The sequence below is a fragment of the Punica granatum genome, chromosome 8 (assembly GCF_007655135.1).
Source record: "Punica granatum isolate Tunisia-2019 chromosome 8, ASM765513v2, whole genome shotgun sequence".
NCBI lineage: Eukaryota > Viridiplantae > Streptophyta > Magnoliopsida > Myrtales > Lythraceae > Punica > Punica granatum.
Window position 1 is genome coordinate 9397465 of NC_045134.1, and position 21709 is coordinate 9419173.

General features: G+C 39.3%; 2 protein-coding genes and 1 long non-coding RNA gene across 4 annotated transcripts; all 3 read right to left on the minus strand.

Moving 5' to 3' along the window:
* Window positions 1-795: 795 nt before the first annotated feature.
* LOC116189429 (protein OSB2, chloroplastic-like) lies at window positions 796-4278 on the minus strand. Its single transcript, XM_031519085.1, has 7 exons — window positions 3733-4278; window positions 3485-3623; window positions 3263-3359; window positions 2585-2676; window positions 2358-2502; window positions 1370-1434; window positions 796-1258 (listed from the first exon to the last, which is right to left on the minus strand). Exons 1-7 carry the CDS (start codon window positions 4128-4130, stop codon window positions 1100-1102), a joined length of 1095 nt encoding a protein of 364 aa, XP_031374945.1. The 5' UTR covers window positions 4131-4278; the 3' UTR covers window positions 796-1099.
* Window positions 4279-5101: 823 nt separating this feature from the next.
* On the minus strand, window positions 5102-7374 carry LOC116189012. The gene is made up of 4 exons (XR_004152293.1): window positions 6898-7374; window positions 6743-6813; window positions 5705-5772; window positions 5102-5591 (listed from the first exon to the last, which is right to left on the minus strand). It is a non-coding gene; the product is annotated as an uncharacterized LOC116189012 (long non-coding RNA).
* Window positions 7375-7982: 608 nt separating this feature from the next.
* On the minus strand, window positions 7983-19135 carry LOC116188092. 2 transcript variants are annotated; one of them, XM_031517231.1, is made up of 25 exons: window positions 18943-19135; window positions 18697-18820; window positions 18527-18589; window positions 17742-17843; window positions 17487-17655; window positions 17266-17364; window positions 15859-16008; window positions 14795-14834; window positions 14470-14527; window positions 14274-14356; window positions 13924-14022; window positions 13716-13828; window positions 13464-13582; window positions 13087-13157; window positions 12307-12412; window positions 11816-11955; window positions 11482-11640; window positions 11297-11400; window positions 11042-11217; window positions 10548-10737; window positions 9977-10076; window positions 9452-9620; window positions 9260-9342; window positions 9069-9145; window positions 7983-8654 (listed from the first exon to the last, which is right to left on the minus strand). In XM_031517231.1, exons 1-25 carry the CDS (start codon window positions 19009-19011, stop codon window positions 8483-8485), a joined length of 2835 nt encoding a protein of 944 aa, XP_031373091.1. In that variant the 5' UTR covers window positions 19012-19135; the 3' UTR covers window positions 7983-8482. The 2 variants fall into 2 exon arrangements, with proteins under 2 accessions (XP_031373091.1, XP_031373092.1); XM_031517232.1 differs by lacking the exons at window positions 18697-18820; window positions 18943-19135 and having other exon boundaries at window positions 18531-18589.
* Between the last annotated feature and the right edge of the window lie 2574 nt (window positions 19136-21709).

Below are 21709 nucleotides of genomic sequence, written 5' to 3' on the forward strand. Positions count from 1 at the left end.
GAATATGCTCGTTTTCTTTATCGTTTGGCGCGCGGTGTCTTGTTTGGCCAAGGTGCAGAGGGATTTGTGGCTTGCTTTGAAGCAATAAGACCATTAATGCCACTAAAAAGACCTTATTTACAAAATCCATAAAAGGAGGGAAAATCCCGACCTATATATTTTGTTTTCGCCTATTTTGGGCAATTCGTTTCGCTTGCTTGTTCATTTCGCACAATGAAATGGTATGAAAGAATTATCTATCAATTAATTCTTAACCTTAATATTTCGGTACAAGCCAGCTCAACGATTATCTCTTGTGATACACATCTAATACATACATATACATATATATATATATATATATTTTGAAGTGTTCTGTCTTCGACTTGTTCATACCATCGAAGTACGACTTATTAACTAAACGATAAGCATCCAAGTCATGTTCAGATATGGGATGGTATGTATACTGAATTTGATCTAAAGATGAAAAAGTCTCTTCCTTTACGAAATTCAAATCCCGAGGGCTCCTAGTCCCAGGCTCGGATTTCGACCCAAAATTGTCAATAATGAGGTCGCCGTAACCCATTTATTTCCCATTTTCCTATTCTTTTAGTGAGCCCATAGATCTCGAAAGGCCTTACTCAGTGGGCCCGAATCTTGTAAGGCCCACACTCATAGCTACGGCTTGTGGCGTAACTCCACACGCATTGACGACCCAATGAGCGGTTTAAAGGTTTTTTTTTTTCAATATTTTTTAATCATAGATGACTTGAGAAGATGTTTCAAAAGTTAGATTTTTCATCAGTGGATACGAGGAAATTACAACGATATACAATGTTCCCATATAATTCCTTCATGTACCAAATGTTACAATGCAAGTTAACAGTAGGGAACATTACAATTGTGCGGGATATTCTCCTTTTGTTTCCTTTCCTCCAAAATATCCGCTTCGGAGTCTCTCCATCTCCCTCTCCCGCGACGAACTCTTCTTCCAAATGGGAGCAAGCCTCCGCACCGTAAAATAATTTTGAAGGAAACAAAATCGAAAGCATGCCATTCAAGTAAAAGAATCTCGCTAACTTTACTTGCAAGCTAAGCTGTCTTGTCAACATAGGAAAACTTAAACTGAGGTCTGTGGAGCCGCTTTCATCCAGCTACTAGCCGTTTCCTCCTGTGGTTTCAAAGGTGGCAACTTCGACAGCACCCAAGATGGCGAGCTGTCAAGCCAAAGTGCTTCCCTCGTCTCTTTATGCTTGAAGTCAGGATATGTACTCTTTGGCTGTTAGAAAGAGGTGACAGGTTCATTCAAAGTCCAGTTAGAAATAGTATTATCACACACGGAGATATTCCAGCAGCTCGTACTAGTAGTCATGGTTTAAGTAGTTATTACCTTATTCGACCGATTATCCCACCATTTTTCGGGGTTCTCAACCAAGTCCTTCCAGGCTTCATCACCTAAGATCAGTCCAAAAGCGTTGGCAAATTACCACAATATAATTAATGTCAGGTAGAGTACGCAAAAACAAACATGACAATGCTTCCCTACAAAGAATTGCACAATGCATACTCGATGAAGCAATTTCTAGGAATCTTTTCTTTTCCCACATCATACTATTCGTTTGTCAGGATTTTATGTCCACAAGTTTAGCAGAAACATTTCTCCGGAGTTCAGTGAAAATGGAAAAGGAAGGATAATCAGGATATTCTGGACCTTTCAGAAATTGTTTGCCCATGATATTCCTACCTAGAAACCTTAGTTGAACCGCCAAACATCCATTTCAAGTATACTGGAACTTGCATTTGCATCTCGTAAGTGCTTATAATCATAAGTTTCAAATGAAAAATGATTGGAAGGGAAGGAGAGAAGGAAGAAGGAACATCTTGAGAAAGTTCCAATCACCAATCAAGCCAAAAGTCTTAATCTATATAGTAGGGTAGGTTTCTTAAAATTCAACTATTACGTCAAATTCGAATGAGTTGGTCCTTTTAAAGGTCCTTATATGTTTCTATTCCTCCATTCTCCTCCTTTAAAATTCCTGATAACTAACGACTAACTGAACCCATACTTTCAAGCAATTAATTCTTTTTCGTTTAAAAAACTAGCTCTTAGTCTAAGATATTGAGAGAATCTAGGAATAATATTTGTTTCTACTGAGAGAAAAGTGGGCTAGAACAACAAATAGTCCATTCTATTATTTCTAAATGCATATTTTCCAGTGGGAAGTTCTTTGTCTCTTTTCCCGCTAAGGTAGAGATTACTTGCCATCTAATTACACGTAGAAGGATCTCCTCATAGAATGTCCAAACACAGCATTTTATAAAAGAGGCAAGAGGCAAAACTACAGATGTACGTCTCTAGAACAAATAATCGTACTAACCTTTATTCTCCTTAACAGGTCTTGTGTTGTCACTTCCACCAAATTCGATTCCATCAATGTTTGATAAAACCCACCACGGTGCCGTGTCAAGCCAGAGAGAAGCAGTTTTGTCCTTGCGCTTAAAGTCTGGGAATTTATGATTAACCTGAAAGGACAGAGAAACATGGATATGAGTTCTCCTATAATGTTCCGATAAAAAGCAGTTCCTCGAGTGAAAAAGACCTCACCAATCCATCAAGTTTAGCTTTGCGGTAATCTGACCACTCTCCGGGATTCGTGATGAGGTTCCTCCAGGAGTCTTCAATTTGCTTTTTCAAATCTGAAAATCAACAAGCGTTTTAGCTCAATGTATCAACACAAAACTGTGCAATGAAGGTTATTAGAGAATTAGCTGTGACCAATCAATAGCATGAAATTTCTACTCTCAACTTAGTTTATGTTTCAGGTTCTAAAGTCCATTCAGAGGAAGTCCAAGCTACTATTTCGCTCAAACACAGCTCCATTGAGATTGCCCTTGGCAAAAATCAGATTTATCACTATAAGTTGTTGCACATTCATCCGCCTCATGCAATCTAATGTTTGACCACTCATGAGGTTTAACAAGTAGTTCATTCCGTGACACTGAATACTTACATTGTCCTCTGCTAGAGACCATAAGGCAATTCATCATGACATATCAAAAAAACGAGCTTGAACTTGCAACGGCTGTGCATGTTGGCACCACAGCTTTTCTTTATTGATCAGAACATTCTAAATGAATTTTTATCATTCGGGTGCAAAAATATATTACAAGCCATTCTTTTAATTTTTTGAAATTTCAGTACAAGGACGTTAAGGGTCCTCATAGTCTGGCTTTTATGGTCTGCACAAGATTTCTCAAACTTCAAAACCAGAGTGAGGGTTACCCTGCTTAGTTGCAGCTGGTTTCTCGTATTTCTGAGAGGCAATGGTTGATTTCACATGAGCAGATCCTTCGACAAAGTTAATACTGCGAACCATAACCTGTAGTTGGCAGAGCACCAAGATTAAAAGACGCCACACGGGTAATCATGAAACGGAACAAGTTAGATAGCTGTACAATGTAAGAGCAACTACAAATTCCTTAAAGGCAATGAAACGGTTCATACCTGGACGTTGGCCTGACTCGGGCTCACACCGATTGTTGGGGGATCCGCACTCAGTTGTCCCTCAATGCAGACGTGATCATTCTCTTTCAGATGAGAAGCGGCAATATTAGCTAAATCGCCCTCGAATACGATCGGGATCCTGAACGGGAACGAATGCACAAACACGCCTCGTTAAATAACGAAAACACCCTGTGATAACATAAACACTACAATGAAGGGACTTTCCAAGCTTGTTCAGTAATACGAACCAAAGAGGGGAAGAATCCGAGGGCTGATCCCGTGTGATGACGGTTCCCGCCCAGAACTTGCCGTCGGGAGCAGCCTGGCACTGAACAGGCATGTGGATGCGGCCAATCAGGTGGACGGAATTGGCCACCTTTGCCTGAAAAGGTATTTTGCTAGGCCTCGGCCAATTGCCGGCCCCGGCCACGGCCACCCTTAAAGGTTCCGCCACGGACTTGGTTCTCTGATGCGGTGTCTCAGCCGGACTCTCCAAACTGGACTGAGCCTCAGCCTCAGCTTCATTCGCGGCGGTTCTCGTTCTTCCTGTGGCGGCGGCGGAGCAGAGCCTACTATTCTTGTAAGGGGTAGAGGCGGCCTCTGCCAGCGCGATGGCGAGGGCCCTTGTTCGACGGAGAGAATGCATCTCCGGAGCTCACCGGAGCTTTAAATCGGAAAACCCCACTCCGATCAACCGCTCAAATGGCGCTATTGTGCCGTTCGCAGAGACGCATATTAAGAACGTTAGACGGCCTTGGAAGGGGAAGCGGCGGTAGGGGCAAAAATGATATTATAGAGAAATTCATTCATAAAAAGGGAAATAAATACAAAAGGAGGGAATGGGATTTGCTTTGGGGAGGCCGTTTAGCTCTCTTCCCATTCCGGAGTGGAATGAGTAATTTTTGACACGGTACGATAACATCGGTACGGGTCCGAGCCATGTCTGGACCAGACCTCTTAATGCTAACGAAATGGGGTGTGGCCGTGTAGGAACTTGGTGACACTAATATTCACTTTCTTCCAATTCATGTGAGGCCGCTCCCCGCGTGATTGACCCGTCTTGCCAGTAGTGCTACTGTTGGTATAGAACTCGTTTTGTTTTCAAAAGATGCTGGTCTATCTATTGTAGCCGCGGTGCCTGGCATGATGCTGGCTCGAATATGGCCGAATCTCCCAAGATGGCATACAAGTAAATATCGTTAAAATTAAGCAAGGGCATTTTTAACCCGTCGAAGAGATTCGGCCTACTAGTTATTATGCCGAACCGAAAGAACAGTCGTTTTCTGTGTGTATCGAGAGCTCTTAGCCATGTGTTCTTATCTTTTTTCATGTAATATTGAGTAGAGCTTGGGGATCTTCTTCTCCCACTCTAATCCTCTTTCTTTTCTATTCCTTTTAGCTTCAATTCCGGATTTTGGAGCCTAATATACAATATCTTTAGGATTTAACATTCCTATGGAGGCTCCTCAAAATAGAGCGTTTACAGAGACTAATCAAAGTGCGCCACGTCGCAGATTGTATGGTAATTATCAATAACAAAATTTATAATTTAATATGAAACTTATTATTTTAAAAATAATAAGATACTTGTCAATAATAATAAACTTATTGTTTTGAACGAAATTTATTATTTTGAATATAATAAGACTCTTATTAAATGATAAGTTATCTTGTTAAATGATAAGAAACACAATTTTTTTTCAAAAAACACAAAAAAAGGAGCCTCCGTGCCAGATTATCATTATCGTTGTTATTATTATTATTATTATCTTACAGAGAAGGCTGTGTTTGTAATTTGCTCCTTTCCTGAGAAATTAACCTCTCGTTGCGATGCAGTTTGGCACCCTAAGACTTTTAACTGGTGTCTGTGGCACCCTTACTAAACTGATGCATGGCTTTAACGAGGGCTATGCTCACTTTCTTTCCCCGCCTCCCGCCCCCTAAAACTGTAACTGATGCCAGAGGGGGCCGTTTTCATCCACCTACTAGCCGCTTTCTCCGGTGGTTTTAAGGGCGGCAAGTTTGACAGCACCCGAGATGGCGAGCTGTCGAGCCAAAGCGCTTGCCTCATCTCTTTATGCTTGAACTCTGGATATGTACTCTTTGGCTGTTAGAAGGAGGTGATAGATTCATCGGAAGTTAGAAAAAGAGTATATCACGCACGGAGAGATATATTTCCAGCTGCTCGTACTCGTAGTCATGGTCTGAGTAGTTTTTTACCTTGTTGTTCGACCTATTATCCCACCATTTGTCGGGGTTCTCAACCAAGTCCTTGCAGGCTTCATCACCTGAGATCAATCCAAAAGCATTGGCTAATTACCACCACTTAATTAATGTCAGGTAGATTAAGCAAATACAAAACATGACAATGCTTCACTACAATCCATAAAAAAAATTAAATAATAATAATAATAAAAAAAGACAATGCTTCACTACATAGAATTGCCTAATGCATACTCAATGAAGCAATTTATAGGAATCTATTTTTCCCACAACTTCAGCCGAAACATTTGTCTGGAGTTCAGTGAACTTAGAAAAGGGAGAATAATCAGGACAATCTTCAGAAATTGTTTGCCCGTGATATTCCTACCTAGTTGAACCGCCAAGCATCCGTTTCAAGTAGATGGGAACCTACATTTGCATCACCTAAGTGCTCATAATCATAAATTTTCATACAAAAAATGATTGGAAGGGAAGGAGAGAAGGAAGGAGGAACATCTTGAGAAAGTTTTAATCACCAATCAAGGCAAAAATCTAAATTTATACAGTAAGTTTCTTAAAAATTCAATGATGAAGAAGTTTTCTAGTGAGTTGGTTCTCCAAAAGGTCCTCGTATCTTTCTATTCCTCCATTCTCCCCGTTTACAATTCTCGACAATTAACGACTAACTGACCCCATACTTTCAAGCAATTAATTATCCTGTTTAACAAACTAGCTCTTAGTCTAAGATATTGAGAGAATCCAGCAATACTATATTGCTTCTATAGTGAGATAAATGGGCTAGAACAAGTACAAACAATCCATTCTATTCTTTCTAAATACATCTTTTCTAGGGAGAAGTTTTTTTTTTTGTCATTTTGCTTGCTAATTAAGGTAGAAGGATCTTGTTCACAGAATGTTCAAACACGACATTTTTATAAAAGAGGCGAAATTACAGATGTACATCTCTGAAACAAATAACCATACTAATTCTCCTTAGCGGGTTTTGTGTTGTCACTTCCATCAAATTGGATTCCATCAATGTTTGATAAAACCCACCTGGGTGCCTTGTTATGCCAGAGAGAAGCAGATTTGTCGTTGCGTTTAAAATCTGGGAATTTCTGATTAACCTGAAAGGAGAGGGAAACATGAACATGACCACTTCCAATAACGTTCCGATAAAAAGCAGTTCCTCGAGCGAAAAAAGACCTCACCAATCGGTCAAGTTTAGCTTTGCGGTAATCTGACCACTCTTCAGGATACTTGATGAGGTTTCTCCAAGAGTCTTCGATTTGCTTTCTTACCTGTGAAAATCATCCAGGCATTTTAATCAATGTATCAGCACAACAGTGTGCCATAAGATGATTAGAAGTAATTGATCTATCAATAATATGAAATTTCTGCTCTCGACTGAGTTTATATTTCAGCTTGTAGTGCCTGCTGGCTTTTTTAAGGGGCGGAGGCGGCCTCTGCCCTTGCTCGGTGGAGAGAATGCATCACCGGAGCTGAGAATTGGAAAAACCCGGTCCGGTCGACTGCTCAAATGGCGCGATCCTGCTGTTTGCACTGACGCATATAATAGAACGTCAGATGGCCTTTCGAACAGGCGGAGGGGCCAAAAATGAGATTATACAGAAATTCATTCATGAAAAGGGAAAAAAGGAAATGAGGAAATGGCGGGAGGCCGTTTAGGTCTTTCCTTTCCCTCATTCCAGTGTAGTGCAAGTAATATTTATCACGGCACGATAACATAACACGAGTAGGTAACTCGGTGCCAGCCCTCTCAGTACAACTGACGAAATGAGATTTGGCATGATAACACGACACGAGTAGATGACTCGGTGCCAGCCCTCTCAGTACAACTGTACAACTAACAGAATGAGATTTGCCCGTGTAGGGACTCGGGTGACATTGATACATTCACTTTTTTCGGTACTCGGGTAACATTGATACTCATATTCACTTTTTTCAGGTTCATGTCACGCTGCTCTCGCATCATCGACCCATCTTACCAGCGGTTCTACTATTGGTACAAGAGCTTTTTTTTCAAAAGATAGTGGTCTGTACACTGTAGCCGCGACATGGACACGGGCTCGAACACACCATAGAAGTGAGCACTGCCAGCTCAATTTTTGAGGGCTTTAGGGGTCAAAAAATGGCTTACAGCCGAATCATTCCGACTTGACGTAATTGAGTCAAGCATACCATCACCCCGAGCAAGAGGAGCACAGGGCGATCCATACGAAGAATTAAAGCCTAAACAACGCGAATCCTCGATATCATTCACGGTTTCAGGCAATTGACTGGAATCAGGAAACATGCATAGACCTCCACAATTTGTGACATTTCATGTATTAAAAATGCAGGTCCAGGCCTTTGTTACCATCGACCGGAAGAAACATATTTAGTGAATGTAGCTCGATCCCTGTCTATAAGTAATGACACTGTTGGCCATAACCACCGAATCAATCTGATTTTCCGATGCAACACCATCAAAAGCACGAATTATCCCAGAGATGATTTGCCATAAAACTAGCAGACCTGAGCCGCTCATAACATTTGTGTTGGCCCAAAATTTCTGCCCTACGTTAGCGCACAATAAACTATCGAGACTCGAGAAAACCTATAGACCACTCAATTCTTCCACTCCTTCAAAATCTCATCTCGGCACCAAAGCTGCCAGTATGCCTCTTGCTACCTCAAGGGTTTCATCAGCGACTATTACTCCTCGACAATATTGGGTTAAGAGATGTGGACCCATGAGCGACTGTATCAGAAAAACCTCTCCCCCTCGGTTTATCAGTTGATCTTGGGCTTCGGTCTCCTTGGCCTCAATAAGAAGTAGAGAACTCCACCGACGAACACAAAGGCAGGGACTGTAGTCATATCAAACACGACATCTACTTTCCTTTCTCTCATGCAGTGGATTGGATGGAGCAGTGCAATTGTAGTATTGACTTGATCAACAAACCTGCAGACAGAAAGGAACAGTTTTCATTAAAAGATATCATAAGCACAAGACATGTAATAAATACCGTAAAACGGTTTCGATATCATGAAAAAGATCGCAAGGGTGGCAGTTTCTGTTGTCCTGCCAGGTTCCTTGCACGCTTCCTGTCAACTTTGGATTTCTCAAATAAGTATGTCAAAAATTATATGGACAGTAATTGCAACTTTTCTGTCTCATCTCGGGTCCATGTTATCACTCAAGAGATTTGTTTTGCGTCAAGTCATGTAGTTGTGTTGAGTCAAAAATTACCAAGTCCAGTTAGCCAGGGTCATGACTCAATATGCACACAAACAGTGGTCATTCTTAGAAACACCAATTGATCACACAAGCAAAGAAATGGGGGGAAAAATTCAGTGAAAGCAGAAGCATTCTTACTTTTGAGATGCATCCTCGAGGATATTAAGCAGTCTCAATGCATCCACGTGGCGTAAATCCCCAGAAACAGTTGAAATCTGGAGGAAAAAGGAAAAAGTGAATTTTGCATAAAATTGCACCAAGACCTTCAAAAAGATCAAAATTATACTATCTTCCACTAGAACCAGTACAACGTAGATAGATATACTCACCCTTTTCCACAGGCTGACCACGTAATTGTATTTATTCACCAGCTCTCGCTCTTGGGACAGGAATGTTTTGTACGATTTTTCAGCTGTTTTTTGTTAAGTTTGCTTTGAACATCCACCATGCTTATAAGTTGTATTATTAACATTACAGTTCAAATGAAAAAGCAATTAACAATTTATATAAGTCAAGGATACTGGTACGCTCAAAAACTAAGAGATGGACTGCCGAGTTGACCCGCTGTATTGACTCTTCAAGTGCGGTTACAATATAGCTCCGTGCAATTGTATCGGAATGAAATTGTGAAATATGCCATCCTTGGGAAGTGATTGAAAAGGGATTACACCCCACAGACCATAACCATTCCTGCCGCAAATTTATGACATAAGATGCATGATCAAATCTGCGGATATTACTAACATGATATAAAGTTGTAATTTGCATAATACAATATTGGAAAGCACAAAAAATGTGGTGAAGAAAGACAGATTACACAAATGAACTTTATGGGGTATTACAAGAGCTAAAGAGTTTCCCCTATTATGTTCAATTCAAAAAGAAAATACAAGCTGCGAGGTTCTATCCTAATGCAATGCTCAGCAACCACAACTAGGTTACTTATTAGATATTATTGTTCTCAAAATTTTTTTTAAAAAATGAACGGTGACAACATCAATACATTTTTATGGTGATTAGGGCAGAACACTTCAAACGTGGCATACCTCAATTGCAGTTTCATGGGCCTGACTGTAAGTGAGATGAAGAGGAAGCAAACCAGCCAAATGCTCAGCAGCCGCTGCCAGTGCTGCTTTCACAGGGCTCCTATACAATGGACCAAGAACAGTTAATGAAATATATAAAGATCAGTCAGTCAATTCTTCATTGATTGTGATCGCACATCATCTGAAGCTCACATCAACCTCGATAAAAGATATACAGCACAATGAACCAAAGCTTGCAGTGTAATTCCATCTATTTTAGGAGAGTACTGTGCGGAAGTACCCGGTTGGATTGACAGTTAACTGATTTTACCTTTAACTTTAACTTTAACTCAACACACTACACAACAAAAACACACGTTTCCCAAGTCAAATTTATAATCACATCTCATTTGTCATTTTCCACAATCAAAATCAAAATCAAAATCAAAGTAACTTTAACTCTGAATCCAAACGGCCCAGCCAATTAGGTCCTCCCAAATCTATCTACCTACACAAAGTTCCAAGATCGCATTGCACAATTGCATTCAAAAAATGATCTGGTTGATGAAACAGAAAAACTATGGATACAGACCTTAAATCCCACAGAAGTGATTGCCCATTGCACTGCAGATAGCTCTCCCAGGATGATGTCTCCGACTGAACCACTACAACCATATCAGAAAGAGCCTTCGCCTGATAATGCCTGTCGATCAGCAACGTATCTCCATGGATGAACCAAAAGATTGGAACTTCCAGTGTGGATCTGCTATGAGCATGCATTCCTACACTCAATAAAGGTATAATCGTTATCCCCAAAGTATAATATGCATCAAACTCTCCGATCCATTGAAAACATACAACATGAGTTGAACAAACTTGCAAGTTGAAGCAAGCCAAGAACGTGCTGGCAGTTCTTTAACATCACTACCGCATAATGAGAAATGAGGTACACAATTCAAGGATGACTACCCAGGATGTTTAACAACTACCCTGGAACCATTACTCATGAACAGATGATTCAGATCAGAAAATTCTGAACATATTGATATGTCGACTATTTAAATGTAATTCAAGTCAACAAGAAACCTTTAAGTGAAGTATGATCGTGTAGCCTCTGCAGTTGATACTGCAGAATTTTGGAATCGAGATATGAACGGACAGTCTTTCTGTAAGTTCCATTCACAAGTAAAAATGGGACAGCCGATGCTCTGCGTGCCACCGAGAAGGCCATCGCCAGGGCAGGATCCTCTGAAAGTGGCAACCTACAGGGACCAAAGCTAGAATAAAATAAAGTAATGATAAATATAACAACTAAAACCAAAAGAGAGAATTTCCACATACATGTGTTGACTAAACTGGGGTTTTTGAGAGGGTAACAGCAAGGAGGAAAGCCCCTCCATCACAGCTTTAAGGTCGACCGGCAATTGTTTAATATGTCTAACCTTCTGCATCAGGAGGTTAAAAGCGCAGATTAGCAATAATCCACCACAGAAATCCTTTGTACAACTTGCAGGGCATGCACATACCTCCGGAGTGATGAAAAACAGCTGAAAAGATATCTTTTCATAGTAATGGAATGCACCGTCTGCAATGGAGGGAGATATGATATGCTTCATAGAACCCCATAATGTTGCACCCAAGTGTGCAAGAAAAATATCACGTGCAACAGTGTAGTTCTGGAACTCCTGAAGTGAAGGGAAACAAGTGTTGAGCGGATAAGCAAGGATACCACATAAACATCTAATAATTATTTAGTTATCCATAAAGCACACCTGATCTGAAAACCATTATCCAATAATTGACAAATTTTACATTAGAAGAAGGAACACAACAATGAGGAACATGTCCAAAATTCCAGACCTCTTGAGTATCACTGAACAAATTCCAGCTCTCCATTCGTTTCAAAGCCTCCACAGCTTTTCTCTTACGATTTTCATCATATTCTTCACCTTCAAATGATTGAAGCTCGTTTTTCAAGTCCCGCATTCTCTCGTCGAGCTCTGAATTATCAACAAATGTGTAAAATTACCACATCATGGCACATGAATAATCACTCAGAGTAAAACCTAAGCCCACACCAATATGTTATTAGTTCTACAGACAGAAGTTCAATCAACAAAACCATTTTTAACCACCATGCAATTTAGTGATATTTATTTTAACAGGGCCACCGCCCATTGACAAAGAAACCCATTGTTCTAAGCTTGAGATATGAGCAGCAAATGATCATTAGTTTCTAATAATTGCAATCCTTTAGGTACGAAACAGAAACAGAAACAGAAACAGAAGCCATCATCACGGACCCCAAAAAAAAAAAACAAAGGGGTTGCTACTTTGGTAAAGAAGGTTACCTTCACAGAGAGCAAGCTTAACTTTCCTTCCCTTGCAATGCTTGAACGCAAAAAGTTCATATATGTCAATCTCTGCTAGAAGGATATCAATGGCCTGATGATCTTTCTGCAGTAACATTTGAGGCCCATTAATATGTAAAACAGCAGACTCTCGAAACAAAGTTGGGGGTGGTAAACAATCATAATTATTCAACTTGATGTTAAAACATCTGTGTTTCAAAGTTGCAATATTACAAATAATCAAAATTACAATGTAGGCAGGCACACTTCTTGCAGACAGTAACCATGGGACTAATCAAAGGAAGCAATATGCTACCCATCAAGTTCAAAAAATTAATTTCACTGCACTGTTCCAGTTTCTTTTTCCCAAAATCATTTGCCAACCTAGTCCTCCTATCAAGGATCCTGCTTCATCACTTCCACTGGCAACTGGATATTGCTTTGGAGGTCTAATGCTATCAATAAAATAGTGGACGTTGAAGAGAAAAGGATCTTTGCCTTTTTAGGCCAAGCTAAAGACCTCTGACTGATAAGACCTGACTCAATTTTAATATGATCATATAGTACAGACCTAACATATCATTTTGTACTAAACTTTTTTTTATATGAGTAAAATTTGGCCCGATAGGACATCAACCATCCTAGTTGCGAACAAAAAGAAGAGCTTTCTCTTTAACATTTTGCAGTTAATAGAATTGGCTCAGAACTATAGCTCAGTTCCAGAGAAAGGATGCAGATTTCTCAATCACATCATGTTTATTCTAAGAGAAAGGCACTTACATCACCAAATACAGCAAACTTTTCCTGAATTGCATCTTGCAGACGATCTTCAGCCTCATCTTCTGAGATTTCTGGAAGCGAACAAAAGAAAGATCATGAGTTTGAAGAAAAAGGGATCATTGCCAAAATCAAACAATTATGTGAGATACTACTCGGAACTATATTGTCAGCGTCTACTAAACCTAAGTAAATTTGCTACTAAGAGCAACATTGGGTGAAGAAAAAAGAGCCGCAGAACATTATTTAGCATAAAGGGTCACTAATTTTGCTTATTAATAACTGCAGGTTATGATAAGTCAACTTGCATCTATTTCAGGATCAACCGCAAAAAAGAGATTTCTCTCTAAGTCCATTTAAAAAAAAATTACTATAATCACCTGTTACAGCACCAATCGTTTTGGTCACATTTGGTAAGCTGTAATCAGTCCGCACACCTTCTCCACCAACAGCTGGACCCCACGAAAATGGGCCTGCAGTCAAATCAATAAATGCCCACCTGGCAGAAGTTTATTTGGCAAAGGTGTCACATATGATATAAGTTAAGCTTCTCGCCATGTAGATCATTGACTCAGGATAAGAGTGTGTGTGTGTGTGTGTGTGTGAGAGAGAGAGAGAGAGAGAGATTCAACCTGTCCCTCCCAATCCATGCATCGGAAAGACATTCCGCATGAAGACCACTCAAATCTCCACGTTTTAATTTCTTTCCAAGAAGAAGCTTCATATCATCATTTTTTTTCAATTGCTATGAAATTGCAGGAGGGCAAAAAGAAGCAATCAGTGAACAACACCAGTAGCTTTAAAATGCTTCTCAGGCCAACTAAAGCATTAATGAAGCACCTGTAAAACTTTGCTCTGAATAATATCAGCAACATCCTTCCCTCTGTAGTACTTTTCAACATTATCCAATGCGTCTTGGCAAAGATTGTTCCATTCCACCTGCCTCATTAAATCAGCACTATCTTTAGATCAGAAGCAAAAGAAAATTATCAAGAACCTAAATTCCTCTCAAACACTAATCCCAAAAAAAAAAAAAATTCCTCTCAAATGATGAGATGGAATAACCATTTCAAGAAACTCCTTCAAGCTAATGCACAGTGGATGATATTCTATTATCATTTAAGCCAGAAATCATAAAATGAGACACTGTTTGTCAACAAATTAAATGTCAGCAACTGTGGAGTCGTCACCGTGTCAGTGTCTTCGGTTACTGTCCAAGCAAATTTTGCCATGGGATGCTTTTCATATAATGGCCTCTTAATCTTATCAAGAGCTGCATATAGTAAGAGTACACAAATTTATTCAGGAACACCAATATAGATATATCCACAACTACTGAGGATTATTATGCATAATGCAGTCAAGTCATCTATTATTTATCCATACCAAGAAGACTTTCAGGCACCCCTCCAGTCTGGAGAATCTTCTCTTGCAAACTCTTGTTCTGCAACATATATTTTTTAAAAAAAAATGTATCTCATTACCACCCAGAACAAAACAGACCCTGAAAATTTACCAAAAGAAAAATGCAATGAACGGACTATCTGTCTCGTTAAGTAGCCGAATAACTGGGTTATTAAGCAATGCTACTGCAAGACAGACTAAAAGTAGACAACAAATATAGTTTCAGAAATATGGGAATAAGAGAAATGGACATATATCATCTATAAGGAAAGCAGAAAAATAGGCTCAACAAGATAATGCACATTACCTCTTTGAGAAAATCAATTTCAGACTGAGATAAACCCCTCCTGCAAAATTGAAGAAAAGACAAAATTGAGAATATAAGGTAGCTGATAGACCAATCTAGAGTATTACGAAAACTCCTCAATGTGGAAAATTGGCAGTGATGAGGATCTAAGGGGACGTGAAGGGAAAGCGTCTGTCTTAGTAAGGGCACAATTTACCCCAAGGCACAAAGGATGGATGCCTTCATCTAGCAGATTCAACTTGGTGGACAAAGGCTCTCTTATTGATGGAATTAAATAGGTATGGAATTATATTCTTAGTAAAAAGATATGCCGAGAGAAAATAAACTATCTGAAAAGACTATCATCAAAAGAAATATTTAGAATTTATCAAATCTGTAGTAGATACTGGTTTTGTTTCAGGGGGTTTATTATGCATTGGCCTGTGCGGACTTTAATACGCTGCAAGCAAGTAATATATGTGCCAAGGAAAGGGAACTTAGCAAATGGTAAGCAGAACAAGAGATATCCCCGATACATTTCTTAAGTCTATTAATGCCTACTCTGTTGCTTCATAGAATTCTCCATGAACTTCATCAAGGAGACACTCAAATGCATGACCACTTTATGTTCAATAAAAGGATGTTCTTAACAAGATAGTTATGAGACGTCTAATGAATGGATTTTAAGGTAAGAAAGTCGATCATCACACTGCCATCTTCTCCTCTCTCCTTTTGTCATCATCCAGTAGCACAAAGCCAGAGAGGTACCATTCTGTTTCTCAATATACCAATCACCATAATTCCCCTAATTCTATCACATAATCAGGCAAGAGCTTACAACTCGCAACTTCCCTACTAAACGCCCATAAATAAAACCAAAAACTTGCAACATGCCACTATAAAGGAAGCAATTCTATTGCTGCTTTCATTCACTTCATCTGGTTATCAAAAGATCTGAAGTTTTTAACCCATACTTTGAGTAAGAGAGAGACGAGACAGTCTTTTTAATGCCTAAGCCGGCTTCGGGCGCTTTAAAATGCATGAAAGCACAAGGTTGCTCGAAACCATTGCCACGAGATGCATACCTGTAGCCATATTTAGCCATCTTGTCATTGTGCTTGGGGTTCAAAATGAAAATGTTATATGCATTTTCAAGTTGAAGATACTCAACAAGACTAGTGAAAAGAACTTCAAACATGTCCATATCAACTTGCCAGAGAACAAGCTCCTCGCTCCTGTTCAGAGTGAATAAAAAATGGAATAATAAATTTAGTCCACTTGTCACAGTAGCATTTTGTAAAGAAAGCATCATCATCACAGGCAGAGATCCCCACATGTAAAACCCAACATTAACAACCCTCACAAGTTCAAGGTGGCTGATGATGTCAAGTGGTAATTATGTGGTGCCATATCATGAACTTAAATTCAGAGAAAAAAAAAAAGAAGATACTTTAAGTTTCATTATTATTTTTCAGAAACATGAAATACAAGAAAAAAATTCAAAAGACAGAAAATGAATTAAGAGTTGAGCCAGTGGCTGGGCTGCAGAATAGCCAGCCTGCTGGATGGTGAGGGCTAGCGATCCCTTCTCCATCAGAAGCCCAAAGAGCCCCAATCAAAGCCCATAAATGAAATTTTCTCTCCTATTTTAAGCTCATATACCTACACAAATCATACAGAGAGAGAGATAGGAACAGTATAACCTGGGGAGATTTTTAGTATGCAGGGGTCTTGCCCATTTGAAAAGCAGCTAATCATAATTGGTATATAGGTAGTCAATAAAAATAATAGATAGCATCCTTAGGAGTTCAGAGAGAGAATCTATTTCTAGCAAAACCCTGCAGGACATATGCTGCAGATGTCATTATATGTGTCCACTAATTTTAAAGAATCCTCTTCTTCCCAGTCACCACGCTGAGATAAAAGCCTTTCTTCCCTTAATATGAACCAAAATCCAAATATCCTCTATCAGAGAGGTCTTGACATCTTGCAATAATGTACATGAAGATTGGTGTCATTTTCTATCTAAGCTCAACTCCATTTTGTCCCTTCAATTGATCACGGTCAAGTCTGATGAAGGTCTTGTAGAATCATCATACAATCCAATAGGGCTAATAAACTAACTACGTTGGACCTATGCCACCCAAATCTTGCTGTTGGCATAGACAATCATGATGATCTCCTTCAGGATCCATACAAACACGTTATATTTTCTCTTAACCTTTCCTTCTCCTCCTCAACAATCACAAAACTGCTCTAAAACCAAAGAATACAGATGACCCTGCCCTATCATCAGCTTGTTATCAAATAAATATCGCCACACTCTCCAAATAATAAGCAACTCAAAAATGCTACAGCTACTTATTGTAAAGATTCATTTCTTCATGTAGTAGTTCTATTCTATCAACATTAAATTTGAACATGTATTGTATATGAAAAGTTTGAAAGATGAAAAATCAGCAGCAGAAGAAAATTAAGAGAACTTTGCTTGCCTGTTGTCGGACACATCATCTTTGCGAGCCATAACATTTATAGCATGCTCAAAAACAGAAGACACCTTTTCTCCCATTTGTATGGCGTGAACTGAGTAACTGATTTCCACATCAAAGCTCAACAATATGAGTTGAATGCCCAAGCTCGTGAAGCCCAACATGATATAATGTTTCGAATGCTAAAAACAAGAAAAATAATAGCAGATGAGCAGTTCAAATACTTGTAGTTTATGGGACTGATAAGGGGAAGATGGCGGTGTTGCAGTTTATCCGCAGTGATCTTGTCAATTGGAGAGAGAATCTCTCCGAGTTGTGGAACTCGTGTATGTTCAAAGACATGATCAAGTTTTGTGAACCAGCGCTCAAGTTCCTCAGGATGTAGTTTAAATTCTGAAAAGAGAAATTAAATACATTAAAGTACCAACACTTTATGCCAAGATGCCATTTGAAAATTCAAAGTCGGGGAATTTGCATACCTTGGTTTCCTTTCCCATCAAATCCTATGAAAATAAAATTCACTGGAACAGGAAGGTACATAGAATCAACCTCCAGAAGCTTCAGATAGTTTGCAATATTGCCTGAAACATACACCAACAGAGCTGATAAAAACCAATAGCCTGTAATTACAATCTTGCAGTTGACAAACATTTATAGAGTTCTTACTTTAGATTGGGTACTTCAATCATTTAGCACATATAACAAACATAAGCATACAACTCCCTGCTGCAATTTCATCATACTACTTGGACTCACCTTCCCTCTCTCACATCTACCCTGCTACCACAGCATGAAACGATCCACTAAAATCCTATAATTGGCTGAATGTTTCCGCCCCAGCTCAACATTTGGGGACAAAGAGGAAGAGGAGGAGGAAAATAAATCATTGGCATTATTATTGGCTGCACATTTTGAGCGTTCTACTTGGTTAAACCCCAATTTGGGATAACTAAACTCAAAATTTAATACTAAAATGCGTTGTCTGCAAAAAGACTTGGATATAGACTAGCTGGGATACGCAAGACTGCCAGTACCAATGCAAATAGAACCAAATCCTCAAAGTGCGAAGCTTTTGATGATATTGAAGGCCCAACATTCCAAGTGTTCATTTAAGACTTCATGAAGAGGTTTTCCCACTTACGATACATCAGCTGCTGTTATCGGAACCACCACGAAACATCCGAATAATAACGAGGAACCTGATCTAGAAAGAAGACAGGAGAGGAGATGGGATGAGCAAGGGGAAAGCACGAGTTTTAACTACCTGCCTTGGAATAATTCAGAGCACCCATTCTCCCCGGGCTGGAAGACTCCAAATCATCGAAATCTGCAAATGCACATCAACTGCCATTGAGGAGAATGAACAGAGGGAAGCCATTTCCGTCCCAAGACATCAAAATTATATCATTTTGAGGACCAGAAACAAAGGCATACCACCGGTCCTGATTACAGACTCGCTCCAAAATCTGCTCTTCTCTTTGAGGTTGAACAGCGAGAAAACCGACGACCTGCCGGCTTTACGAGCGCTGTAGGGAACCGCGGCAGAACCGGCGATGCACTGATCCAACAGAATTCCATGTATCAGTCATTTGGTAAGGTTGCATGCGTTTCATATGATCTCTCTGTCAGCTGATGAACACGATCAACGGAGACAGACGAAGAGGGCGATGAGAGGCTTACCAGTAGCAGAGTGAAGGCTATGAGCTTCAGACGGCCGTGAAGACCCAACGCGGTTGATCGGCGGCCCATCGTGGGGAGGAATTGTTTAGCTCCGGCGTCAAAATCCGATCTCCTCTGCGCCTCCGGCTGTCGGAGGTGCCTGTCTCAGTTCAGCAAGGGAGTCCGACTCCGAGTTGTGGGTTGAGACTTCGAAGCCTTGCAGTCAGTCAGCCTTCTCTTCTGCCGTCCCATTCCTCAGTTTAGCCCTCAAGTTTTTCACTCAACCACTTTGCACCTCAAACTTTTTGATATATCCAAATTTTACCCAGATTTTTTAATTTTAGTGCTAGTGCGCCCTATAGGCTTGTCTTGTACCACGAAGTATTGGCATCCCTTTTGTTTATCTCCTGATCCTAAATATTATCTAAACGTCGGTTAAAAATTGTACACAAGCATGGTTGATGAGAACATGCGGGTTAACCTTTTCTCGTATAACCGAGGCATGAGTTAGTTTTACCAATTTTAAACTTTTGGTGTTGATTTAAGACTATTTTGTTTAGTGTGTCCAAAAATTCGGTGGAAAGTGAGATGAAACTAACATCATTGGGTGCATTATGCTAAAAGATACAATCCGGCGTAATCCTAAAATCTTAGGACTGGACTAACCTGTCTTGTGAGCTTGCAAGATGTTTACATGTACGTGGGATTAATCAAGCGAAATCCGAATACTCTCATTATTAAAAAATAAAAATAAAAAACTAATAAATATAGCAGGTGTGACATGGATCAAAGGTAAGAGTTGGAGGGCAGGAAACCAATTTAGCCCTTTTTTGCTCAACGATAGTCAATCTCCGTCCGAAATCAGTCCAGCCCGGGCCCAAAATGTCGGGCCTGGTCAAATCCATGAGCTCGGACTGGACCGTCCCGTTTTTTCCCGGTTGAACGGAGAGAATAAATAAATAAATAAAAGGCAAATAACTGCGTTAGGTTGACGGTTGGCGCTAGAAAACCGGACAGAGCGAGCGAGAATATTGGCAACGGCGTCAGGTCGCCGTCAAGTGGGACCTCCACCCTGCATGCTGCCAGGGCAGCATTCTGAACAGACCACGAGCACCCGAAGACACAGCAGACACCTGCCCTCATTAAACTTTATCAGATAAATCTGACATTTCACGATAATTATATACGCATGATAAATTACATTAATAGTTCAAAAAGTTTTATAAATATTTCATAATATAAAATATTTTTTTACTACTTGATAGTATAAAATGTTTCAAAATTGTTTCAGTATAATACAAATCGTCATCTCGCCATTGACGTCGTCAAGCCGTTCTTTACAAGATTTATAAATTTTGCACCATCATATAATTTACGTAAAATATTTTGTACTATTAAATTACAATTTCAAAATATTTTGCATCATTATGTAATATTTCACAAAATAATTTAAAGTTGTTTCAGTATAATATAAATCATCGAGCTGTGTAATCTACGGACTAATCCTCCATACGCAATCAACTTTTCTGAGGAACACAGTAGAAGCTCTATTGCAGAGCACTCGTCGCACCATTATGAGTGCGTTTGGATTGAGAGTTGAGTTGAGTTTTGATTTTAATTGGTTTGTAATGATTGTATTGTTGAATTATGAGAAAAAGTGTGAAAAAGTAATAAATAATTGAGAGAAAATAATGATTAAGTAATGATTGTGTTGTTGAATTGTGAAAAAGTAATGAATAGTTGAGAGAATTTAATATTAAAAATTGAATTGAATGGTTAAAAAATTTTTTAAAATGAAAAAAAGTAATGATTGTGATGTTGAATTGAAGATAAGTAGAATTGAGATGAGTTGAGTTAAACATTATTTCAAATCCAAACACACCCTATATATCGAGGACGTGACGCTTTGTCGCATTCACGCATCTGATTTGTCATTTGTCTTCCTGCTATTTTAGGAGCTAGAGAAGGAAAGCCCTTTCTTTTGAGAAAATTTTAAATAATCGTGTTAAGGAAGTTCAATAAAAAATTTTTAATAAAAAATAATTATGACAGTAATCTAAATAATTAATATCAATTCTCTAATTTTATGTATTTTAATTGATGATTCCTCACACTATGTAGCGAGATAGGACCACCCAAGAACATCTCTTATCTTTTAGTCACGTGTAGCTATGCAATTGCATTTGACGAGGATATTAAGAATGTAACACTTGTCGAAGAACGTTAGGCCGAATTTTACTATGTTTTCCTTTTATTTTCTTGAAACTTTTTTTTTTGGTAAATTTGGGATCTTGACCCAATTACATCAAAATAAAATCAAACAATATAAAAGACGGGGTTTGATGACCTCTATAACATCATTTAACAAAACAAGGTCAAATTCCCGAGGACAACTAATCAGCCTATGAACTCCGGGAGGGAACTGCATCGCACAATTTGTCAACCAATCTGCAGACATAGTGCCTTCCCTATACACATGCTCCGTTACAAATCAACTAATTACGTGGTCATAAGGACTGAATATGACTAACTAGAGTTGCATGACCACCAGCATGGCCTCGATTAGAATGTAATAAATCACGTACGACCTTCAAATACACCTCAAGAATCAGCTGCCTCAAACCCAAGTCCCAACCAACTCAAGTCCCGTTTTGACTGCCCATAGTTTTTCTTTATACAAAATGTATAAACTTCAACGTATCGTTCGGCGTAAGAAAGATCATCTAATGGAATCCGGTCGAAAAAACCCGAACATCCTAAACCATCATAGATTTTGTTCCCAACTGCT

What these genes read in the sequence shown, in the direction of transcription:
- LOC116189429 (XM_031519085.1), bottom strand. Translation starts at nt 4,130, where the DNA reads ATGCATTCTCTCCGTCGAACAAGGGCCCTCGCCATCGCGCTGGCAGAG. An exon ending in TCGGATTCTTCCCCTCTTTG is followed by an intron (nt 3,624 to 3,732) that starts GTTCGTATTACT and finishes GTTCCCGTTCAG; the next exon opens with GATCCCGATCGTATTCGAGG. An exon ending in ACCAGCTGCAACTAAGCAGG is followed by an intron (nt 2,677 to 3,262) that starts GTAACCCTCACT and finishes GTTGATTTTCAG; the next exon opens with ATTTGAAAAAGCAAATTGAA.
- LOC116188092 (XM_031517231.1), bottom strand. Translation starts at nt 19,011, where the DNA reads ATGGGCCGCCGATCAACCGCGTTGGGTCTTCACGGCCGTCTGAAGCTC. An exon ending in GGTGCCTGAAAGTCTTCTTG is followed by an intron (nt 14,357 to 14,469) that starts GTATGGATAAAT and finishes TACTATATGCAG; the next exon opens with CTCTTGATAAGATTAAGAGG. An exon ending in CCCATGAAACTGCAATTGAG is followed by an intron (nt 9,621 to 9,976) that starts GTATGCCACGTT and finishes AATTTGCGGCAG; the next exon opens with GAATGGTTATGGTCTGTGGG.